Raw genomic sequence first — 10,947 nt, forward strand, 5'->3', positions numbered from 1 at the left:
CGACCTCAAATCTATCTTGGAGAACCAAGACGCCCCCTGCAATTGATCGAACAGATCGTCGATCCTCAGCAATGGATAACGGTTCTTGACCGTCAACTTGTTCAACTCCCGGTAATCAATACACATCCGGTGTGAACCATCCTTTTTGTTGACAAAAAGGATCGGCGCTAGCTCCCCATGGCGAGCTACTCGGTCAAATAAACCCCTTCCCCAGCAACTCCTGAAGCTGCGAGGATAACTCCTGCATCTCTGGCGGCGCAGGGCGATAAGGCGCCTTGGCGATAGGCGTTGCTCCCGGAACCAAATCGATACGGAACTCCACTTGCCTCTCGGGAGGCACACCCGGCAATTCCTCGGGAAAAACATTCGGGAACTCACACACTATCGGAACCTCATCAATCGAACTTGGCCTCCCATCGGCCACTCGCGTATCCATCACATAGGCTACGAACCCGCTATAGCCCTGCTGCAAACTCTGTCTCACCCTGGCAGCCGAAAAAAACGTTGATCCACATCGGGTACCCTCGCCGTACACCGTAAGTACTCCCCCACTAGGGTCTCGTATCGTCACCAACTGACGCTCGCAGTCTATAACAGCTCCAAATCGGCTCAACCAATCCATGCCCAATATAACACATATATCCCCCATCGCAATCGGGACCAGATCTATCGGGAACTCCACACCGAAGATCTCAAGCATACATCCTCGAATCACATCTGTAGCATACACCGCTCGCTCGTCAGCTATAGAAACTTGCAGAGGTCGACTCAACGCCTCTCGTCGGATACTAATGTGTTGACTAAATGCTAAAGAAACAAATGACCGACTCGCACCCGAGTCAAATAACACCAAAGCAGGTACAGAATTCACAAGAAAGGTACCTACGCATATCATCATATAAGCACAATATCTCAACTCAACAAAAATAAATAAAGAATACATACCAGCCACAATATCGGGCGCTATGCGGACCTCCTCCGCTGTCAACTGGAAAGCTATCCCACGAGCCTTCGGTGCCTTGGCCTTCACTGGCCGAACCTCGGTAACCCTAGCAGCAGGCGCAGATCCCTGTGCTGACCCCTGATGCAACTGCGGACACTCGGCCTTCCAATGGCCAGTCTGGTTGCAATGAAATCAAACCATAAATCCCTTGGGGCAATCCTTGGCGATATGCCCCTCCTTGCCACATTTGTAGCAAGCACCCGATCGACAGACCCCCTCATGTCCCTTGTCGCACTTCCCACAAGTGCGGCCCTTCTGGCCTCCATTCCTCGAATCAGTGGACTTGGTCCGCTTGCTTGTCAGTTGAGACTGAGTCGGCCGCTGATCCATCCTCTGAGACTCGGCCTCCTCCCTGGCCTGAGTCTCCAACTCAATCTCCCTCTTTCGGGCATTTGCCTGGAGCTCATCAAATGTCTGATACGTCGAGTTCGACACGAAATCCCGAATGTCTCTCCTCAGAACGCCCAAATACCGGCTCATACGTGCCTGCTCAGGGTAGAACATCGCCCTCTCATGAAACTTCCTGGTAATCACAGTGACCGAATTAGTACCCTGCTTGAGGGTCAAGAACTCTTACACCAACCGTTCCCTCTCCACCGGGGGAACATACTCATCTCTGAACATGGTGGTGAACCTCTCCCAGGTCACCTCTGAAATCTATGCAACTGTGAAGTTTGCCGTCACGAACTTCCACCAGTCCTTCGCTCCCAAGCGAAGCTGGTTCAACGTGAACCGAACCCTCAGATGCTCCGTACATGAACACGTATAGAAGCATCCCTCAGTATCAGAAATACATCTCATCGCAGCGATCGGATCCTGCGTCCCATCAAACTCAGGTGGCTTCGTGTTGCTGAACTCCCGAAACAACAACGAGTCACCTCCCTGAGGCCTGGCAGCAGCCATAGATGCAGTAGCTGCAGCAGCAGCAGCCTCAGTCACCGCGGCGTACCACTCATCGAAATTCTCAATTAGTGTGGTCTTGATAGACCCAAACATCTCCGGAATCTCGGCCCTGATCGCCGCCGCCACCTCATCGTGGATCATCTAACGAAGCTCCTCATCACTCACACCGCTCGCCTCAGGTCTGTGGCGTGTCCCAACCATGATGTCTCTGAAATATAACATAATAATATCAAAGACTCGTTTGATCATGCTCGCACTCGATAACTCGACCCTACTCGTTCCTTAGTACCCAAAGGATTCTTACTTAGAGTGCGCACTGCTCCGGTGTCTTCGGTAGTACGGGCCCTTATACTACCGTCTACACCGCATCAGTATTCACCCTAAGTCCTCCTCCTTGGATCCCAGATCACAAGTACTCTATATCTCACTGGCATAGGCTACCCTTCGGTAGACCTCTTATCATCCCCTCACTGCTACCTACTCGCTCTCAAGCATCACATAGCAACACAATCCTTCCTAGGCTAAGGCATCACAAAATCAGGCCACTCTAGTCCTAATATGAATACCTAGACAACTCTAGCATGCATATCATATCATAACATATCTCATAACACATAATGTAAGGGTATTTTGGGAAACCATCATTCAGGCACTGGCTGATCGTACACACACTACTCCGTTCTGTCTTCCTTAAAACCTTTTACTCTTTTAGAAAAATTGTTTATTTTATGAAAACTTTCTCAAATCCTCAGTTTGAGTTCAGATTCATCCAAAGATGCACCCGAATCCCTCAAACCAAGGCTCTGATACCAACTTGTAACGACATAAATTTTCGAAACAATTTTTCACATTTTAAAAACATTCTTTCATTCATAATAGTTATAAAAATATCATTGTATCACATAACAACCCATAACATTACATCCCAAGATCATAACATGTAAAACTCCTTGTGTGTGTACTGATCATGCCGGTGCCTTCCCGCGGTCGTCACTAGTACCTGAAACACATCACACAACACTGTAAGCATAAATGCTTGGTGAGTTCCCTAAAATACCACATACCACACATACGCCTTTCCAGGCCATAACTCTATGGGATCTTCCGATCCGAGTGTCTCAGGGGACTTCCGTACCGAACTCCGGTAGACCTTCCGGTCCGTACCCTCTTGACCTTCCGGCCCATATCATCTTGACCTTCCGGTCCATACCATACATAACATACATAGCACATACATATCATATAACAAATAACACATACATCTCATAGCATACAAGACCTTCCGGTCGCACATAGGTACCCTTCCAGGTACAGTATAGTAAGAAGACTCACCTCGGTATCTCGGATAATCTCGTACTCGATCACACTGGTCTAGCCCCCGCCTAAACACATAACAATACTCTCAAATAAATAATGGCTCTCAAAGGCTAGATTAAATCCACTCTATAATTTCCACAGAAGGGTAAAAGACCATTTTACCCCTCCCTGACCCAAAAGTCCAAAGGTTAACCACAACCCTAAAAGTCAACGAAAGTCAACAGAAGGCAGTACGCGGCGCGTACCTTCTCTGTACACGAGGCGTATGCCAGCGAACCACAATCAGGGCTTCAACCCCTTACGATGCGCATACTGGGAGTTACGCCCTGCGTAAGTCCCAGTTCAGCCATTTCTTAGATTTTGGTCTTAAACAATTAAGACACTCCTTCAACTTCCAGATCTGACTCTCTTACAACCTCTTAATCCATAAAGTCGGAACCTTTAAGCCTTTGCATGGCTGTAAAGGTCCCTACACCCTCAAACCTCTTTCCTTTTCCCTCCAAAGGTCTAGATCTCATGCATGGCTCCATCTTTACGTCCAAGTTTGCATTTTTATGAACATACAACACTTATAGACCAGAAATATGATAAATCTAGGCCAATGGAGACCATTTGCTCATAAAGTCTCCATCTTGGGACCAAAAACCCTAGAAATTGGGCCAAGAAGCACATAACTCAAATAACGAGTCAAGGTTTGAGCTTTTTACCTCAGGAAGAACCTCCAACCTCTGAAAAGCTCAGATCTACTCTTTCCCACAAGCTTCTAGCCTCCAAAATGACCTCTTCTTTCCTTCCACCACCTTGAAATGACACTAGAAGCTTAGAACACCAACACACTTGCTAAAAACAAAGGGACTCTCTTTATTAGGGTTTTTCTCTCTGGAATGGAGGCTGAGGTTACAGCCATAACATTCCTTATATAGTGCTCAAGCCCCAAATTAGGGTTTACATCTGGACACATTACGCTCGGCGTAACCTGGGTACGCCCGGCGTAACCTGGGTACGCCCAGCGTACCCAGGCGAGTCCGCGTCCAAAATAAGCGCACGAGTACGCGCAGCGTACTCCTTAGTACGCCCAGCATACTCACAAGTCTAACACATACATAAAGGACTTAACTTGACAACTTGGGAAAGGAGAAGGGTTAAATAGCTTTACCTGAATTTCGGGATGTTACACAATGCTTCTAATCATTCTGAGAAACCCATGGCGTTCTTCATGCGCCACATACAATTCTTGCAAATCATGCAATGAAGGTTTCTGCAAATACACATCTCCAAATGTTTCAACAACACCCCTTGACAATGTATACAAACTTTCCCTTGCGGTTCTTTCGGACATTCTCATATAGTCGTCCATGGTGTCGGGTGACTCCCCCATAGCCATCAAACGAATGGTCACAACACATTTTTGTAACGTTGTAAATCCTCGTCTACCTCTAGCATCATATCTCAATTGAAAAATTCATACCTAAACATAACTTAACTACGGTTTAAAAATATATTTGTTGTAAAATTAAAGAAACATGTAGTGCATTCGTATTTATTGTATAAAAGTATAGTAAAGAAACATGTAGTACATTCATGTCCTTCCTCGTGATTTCTATTTAACATCGCACGTCTTGTTAGGAGCGGGGCTGAGTCTGGTTGTAGCAGATCGGTAGTATAATAATGATACATCATTCTGAAGAAAACATCATCATCGGAATCATCGGACGAGTCGAAAGGTTCCATAATTTTTTTTGAAGATAATTGAAATTATATAGAGATAAAGAGAGAAGTTATGTGTAAAAAATTGTATAGATAATAGGGTATTTATATAGGAAAATAGTAGTTTTAAAGTTTTTTTTATTAAATTGACCGTTTGATTTTAAAACCAAACGGTATAATGGTTGTTTCATCCGGTGGTAACAAGCATAAGTTCTAACACGACGAGTAGCAACGACTAGGGGGGGGGGGGGGGGGGGGGGGGTTCCCCCCGTTAAGACGTCGTTATGGCTGTCCAGCTCAGCCCATAACGATCAATTCATGTCTCATACCGCATGCTCTAATGATATAAGTACCCCCTTCTTTTCTAATTTCACCCTCTTGATGTGACTTTTTTGTCTTTTGTTGTTTTTTTTTCCCTATTTTATTTTTTTTTTTAATTTTTAATTTTAATCTTATTATTATTATTATTATTATTATTATAAATTTCGGACAACATTTTAAAATTCGGATGAAATTTTAAAATTCGACCGACATAATAAAATTCGAACGACTATTTAAAACGGAACAAAAGCAAAGTTTGTCTTTATTTATCACATATATATTAATTGGTTTGGTATTACTTTTGGGTGGTGCGTTATACAAATTGAAAGCAAAATTTTTACTTTTTGTTCCATTTTATATAGTCGTTCGAATTTTATAATATCGTCTGAATTTATAATGTTGTCCGGATTTTATATGGTTAATAATAACAATAATAATAATAATAATAATAATAAAAGAAAAAACAACAAAAAAGGAAAAAGGAAAGAAAAAAAATGATGTCAAATCAAAAGTAAAAGGTTGATTATATTGATTTTAGGGGGGATAAAATTAGTTAAGAGGAATACTTATAGCACAACTCTCATTTGATTTGTGTGTCTTTTATGCAAAACATATTATCACAATCATCATTGATGGGTCTTCATCAAGCTAGTGGCTACGTCAAGCCACCCACTTCATTATAAAATCTTTAAACACCATTCCCACACATATCAGATCAGACTAATTAGTAATGAATCACTTATAATTTTAATAAGAGTAAACTGAAATTAATATCATAAAATAGCTTCTGAAAATCAAAACATGAACCAGAAGAAAGAAAATACAAACAAGAATAATAATCATAACTTCAGAACATCAGGGTCACAATCGGTGTGCAGTCCTAATATTGTCATAGCACCACCACCATCGCCACCAACATACATCCAGCACCGCTGCTTCACCCTCTCCCTTCTCGATCTCACTTTGAATCCTCTTGTACTCTCTCATATGTTTGGCAGTTTTAGATGATCATAAAACTCTTATATGACCAAATCAGCGAAAACATAAAACCTCTCTCTCTCTCTCTAGAACGTTGACTCGAATACCATTGTTGGGTTATGATGATCGGAAGAGCACAAAGCAGCGAAAACATAAAAAATAGAACTTGATCATCATGACCCATTATATATCACCACCATCGCCACCAACATACATCCAGCACCACTGCTTCACCCTCTCCCTTCTCGATCTCATTTTGAATCCTCTTGTACTCTCTCATATGTTTGGCAGTTTTAGATGATCATAAAACTCTTATATGACCAAATCAGCGAAAACATAAAACCTCTCTCTCTAGAACGTTGACTCGAATACCATTGTTGGGTTATGATGATCGGAAGAGCACAAAGCAACGAAAACATAAAAAATAGAACTTGATCATCATCACCCATTATATATCTTGTTCTAACAACCTTTTAGCAACGAAAACATAAAAAATAGAACTCGAATACCATTGTTGGGTTATAATGATCTAATGATTAATTAACAAACTAGTCTCTTTTACTTTTCTTTTGTCATCTTATACTTAAATCACACCACATTGCATTTCTTTTGTCATCTTATACTTAAATCACACCACATTGCATGTAATCCAAAAAGACATGTTAATTATGGAAAGTCATTAACGTGTGACCTTGAGTATAATTCCAACCAATAGGGTTCTTTGCTGATTTGTCAAATTCTTATGACAATTCACCTCTCTTATGTCCTTCATCAAAACCTTCAATTTTTTTAAACCAATGTTGGATCTTTGGATTAGGTGTTCCTAAAGAGAATACAGCTACTACTCACAAAATGACATTTAGCAGCACACTTCAATAACATCTTTTTTATGCCACTATAGTGACTATATTTGGCACTTAACATTTTATATTAAGGGTAAAAATTGGTTTAGCAATGGGTATTTGTAGCTCATGCATCAGGATTTGTATATTATTTGAATTTGATTGAAGATACATTCTGATTTGATGATGATAAACATTTATTTGTAAGTCCATCTAACATGGAGTTGTTATGTTAAGTTGAGTAAAAGCAAGGCCAGGAAGGCTTTAAAATATCAAAGCAACCGATATGAGATGTAAAAACGTGGAATTTAGCATAACAGCCATTACCCAGTTTGGAAGCAAAACCAAAATTTCCATTACACTTATCAGTCAAAGTCAAACAGGAAGGAGTATGGATTATTAGTTTGTTAGGACTTAGGAGTAGTAAACAAACAAATACCATCATCCAATATGAAGATTATGCAACCACTCTCTCTCTCTCTCACACACACCTTGTGTGTAAGGTGTGTGTAAGAAGTGCAAGCACAGCAACAGAAAGAAGAGCCTGTGAATACAACATCAAACAGGCAGGGTGGGGTGGGGTGGGGTGGTTTTGTTGTCATCTAAGTTGCAATTTGGTGTAACGATCTGCTGCCATTGACAATGATTGGATTGAAACAGGGAAAGATGGGCCCATCTACATCATCATCATGCATTCCATTCCATCCAAACAAGAAAAAAAAAACTCAATGAGTAGAAAATATGACCAGTTTAGCCTTCTTCCTAGGATAATTAATAGATGACAATTTGAGAATCATAATAAACAGAAACTGTAAATGACAGAATAAAAAATGAAGTATATGATTACTAAAATGTAACAAAACTTGATAAGAAGATGAGTGTATATGAACAGATTTTAAAAAAGGAATTGGTAAAAGGGTAAAAAGAACTGAAAAAGTCAAATAATATGTACATTATAAAAAGAAAGAGGGTAATTAGTACTAACCGTGCTGCAGATATGAAAGGTAGTGACATACCCAGCATACTTGGAACCTGTAGTAATACACACGACACACCAACCAACCAACAATATAAGAATCAGAAAATAAGTAAATAAATAAATTAATTAAAGCTGGTGTGGTGGTTGGGTTTGGTGCTTACTTTTCTTTAATCCAGCAGGCTTGGCAACCAAAAGAGCATTAACAAAGGCACCCACATTTTCACATAAAGCCTCCTCGCTAAAACTCACCTGTTTCACCCAAACACTCACTATTAGTATTACCTCTTTCTTTAATATTTCTTTCACATAAAGCATCTAACTATTAGGTCATTCTTTCAAAAATATTTGTTCATGGAGTGTAGATACCTTTCCAAGACCAACATGAACAATAGCAGACTTGTCTTTCTTAAAGTTTATGTTTTTCTTTGCTTCTTTCACTGCCCTTGAAACATCAGTCGTTACAGAACCATCCTAAAAACAGCTTACGGATCAGATGACACATGACATGACATGACACAAGCAAGCAAGCAAGTAGGTTTGGAGACTCACCCTTGCATTTGGTGTTAAACGGTTGAGTTTTTTGGATATCTGGCATCCCAAGTAAAGAATTAGAATAGATAGATTTAAAATTAAAATTTATTTTAGTTGATCAGATCAAGTTTCAAATTTCAATTAGTATATACCATACCTCTTTCCCTATACGTGGCATCAGTTGAGGAACCGCAATGCACTTGTCAATTTCTTTTATGTTAATGTTGCCTGAGAGAGAGAGAGAGAAATGAGAATCATAACTAATGATTTAATTCTAGTTATGAAAATCCAATCCTCTGTCAATGTAATTTCAAATTGCAGTTGAAGTGTTGATATGTAATTAATGTGTATTCTCCTTCTTTGGAAGTAGCCTATAATTATATGGGCCTTCAGTGGAGGTAACCATATGATATGATAATTGGCTAGAGTTATCAATCAATCACATTGATATTATGAGTTAATGAAGAGTGTAAGTTACCATTTTTTATTCCTTCAATAAGATCCTCACCACCCACCAAATCAGCTCCTGCAGCTCTAGCCTCATCTGCAGCTGCTCCTTCAGCAAACACAGCCACACGCAACGCCTACAAACACCAACCACATCACCTAATCAATCAATTCCCAAACTCCAACAATAACATCAACATATCAACATCAGGTCTGAATGAATGAATGAATGAATACTTAGCTACCTTTCCACTGCCATGAGGAAGAGACAATGACCCCGTAAGCTTCTGCACTTACAAACAACAACATAAAATGAGCCTGAGCCAACATATCATAATAATTTTTAAATCATATTAATATACCAACCAGGTCAGTACGCCGCAGATCAACAGCTAATTTTACATGGGCTTCCAAGGTCTCATCAAAATTGTGCTTCGCATTAGCCTGAATTACAAACAACAACTTACATCCATTCCATTCCAAATGCAATATGCAAATACTTACTCATTTCATTTATTCCTTATTTTCAACCACAAACTAAAATAAAACCCCTTTATGATTGTCATAATAATATGAAATTTAAGTTCAATTTCAGTTGTATAACTTTTAGCAATACACACCTTTACTAGCTGTACAGCCTCCTTAAGATCATGAACAACCTTTTGCCCTTTTGTGATCTGTGACTGATCCACCTTGATCAAACTAGGGAACGGGACTTTTTGTTCTTCAACCCTAAAAACTCTCCTCATTACCCCACGATTATCCGACTCGATCTTCATCCTCTCTGCCTCCATTTCCTTATTCCTCGTCTCCACTTCACCGGCATCATCCTGCATTTTATCTTCCGGCAATGGCGCCACCCTTTTAGGGTATGAAACGGAAGGTAATGAATTCAAATCCTTCACAAACCGAACATCTTCGCGGCTCCAACCTCTAGACTCAACGTTGCCCTGTGGTTGCGGGTTATGCGTAGTCGCGTCGGATCGTTCATGACTCGTGGGTTCTTGGAGTACAGATGGGTCTTTGGGTTTGATGGGGTAAGAGACCGGCTGAACAGAGAAAGGTTGAGGTCTGTTCCGATTGTTTTCATTTGGCGAGGGATTTGTGTCTGGTTCTAACGACGACGAAGATGAACAGAGGGATCTGCGAAGCCCTGGAGATGAAAACTTTGTCGATGACCAACCTCTAATCATAGCAGAAGAAAAGCAGTGGCGGCGAGCTTGAGAGAGGAGGCGTTCAAAGGCCGCCATGGGAATGGCGATGGCGATGGCGATGTTAAACTTGCAACAGGGAAGCGAAGGAAGGGTTTAAGGAGGTTGCAGACGAGGATGTTTTCTGAAATGTGAGCTAAAATTTCTTTTATACCAAACACTACATATCTGATAGTCGGTTTTCAGGGGAAAAAAATATCTTCAACTCGATTTTCAGATGAAAAGTAAAAGAAAACCCTTACCTGCAGAAGCTGGCGGAGGCGGGGCTGACGAAGCTGCCGGCGGCGGCGTTGCAGATTAGAGAGAGGCAGACGCTTGGAGATGGAGGAGAAAGGGGTTAGGCGGGAGAAGATTTGGGCGTCGATTGGAAAGAAAAGAGCTTCTGCGTTTTTTAGGGCATAGTTGTTTTTGGTGAGTATTAGAAATATTTATTATTTAGGTTAAAAATTTTATACTAGGTCAAAATTAAAATTAAAATTAAAATTAAAATTAAAATTAAAATTAAAATCAAAAGAAAATAGAACGACCCCACCCCACTGTGTCATTGTGTGCGATCTACCTTTGGTTCACGTCGTCTTCTTCCATTTCGCCCATAGCCAACATCGGCGAGTCCCCTGCCGCCACAGTCGATGCCGGTAAGCCTGCCTCCTCACAGCAGACATCGCCATCTTCGATTGTTGTAGGTGTTCAACCCTAATGTTCTGAATT

General features: G+C 41.0%; 1 protein-coding gene across 2 annotated transcripts; it reads right to left on the reverse strand.

Moving 5' to 3' along the window:
• Positions 1–7,402: 7,402 nt before the first annotated feature.
• LOC111882804 (uncharacterized) lies at positions 7,403–10,641 on the reverse strand. Of its 2 annotated transcripts, none has more exons than XM_023879182.3 (11): positions 10,482–10,641; positions 9,649–10,363; positions 9,395–9,472; positions 9,274–9,315; positions 9,060–9,165; positions 8,739–8,809; positions 8,600–8,638; positions 8,417–8,521; positions 8,212–8,299; positions 8,057–8,103; positions 7,403–7,747 (listed from the first exon to the last, which is right to left on the reverse strand). In XM_023879182.3, the coding sequence occupies exons 2-11, from the start codon at positions 10,276–10,278 to the stop codon at positions 7,670–7,672; spliced, it is 1,284 nt and encodes a 427-aa protein (XP_023734950.1). In that variant the 5' UTR covers positions 10,279–10,363; positions 10,482–10,641; the 3' UTR covers positions 7,403–7,669. The 2 variants fall into 2 exon arrangements, with proteins under 2 accessions (XP_023734950.1, XP_023734949.1); XM_023879181.3 differs by having other exon boundaries at positions 9,649–10,375.
• Between the last annotated feature and the right edge of the window lie 306 nt (positions 10,642–10,947).

Source organism: Lactuca sativa, chromosome 5 (genome assembly GCF_002870075.4).
Source record: "Lactuca sativa cultivar Salinas chromosome 5, Lsat_Salinas_v11, whole genome shotgun sequence".
In the NCBI taxonomy this organism is placed as follows: Eukaryota; Viridiplantae; Streptophyta; class Magnoliopsida; order Asterales; family Asteraceae; genus Lactuca; species Lactuca sativa.

Coding starts and splice junctions, on each gene's coding strand:
- LOC111882804 (XM_023879182.3), bottom strand. CDS start 10,278: ATGGCGGCCTTTGAACGCCTCCTCTCTCAAGCTCGCCGCCACTGCTTT. Junction 9,316..9,394: donor ATCTGCGGCGTACTGACCTG/GTTGGTATATTA, acceptor TTGTAAGTGCAG/AAGCTTACGGGGTCATTGTC. Junction 7,748..8,056: donor CCTTTCATATCTGCAGCACG/GTTAGTACTAAT, acceptor ATGATGATGTAG/ATGGGCCCATCTTTCCCTGT.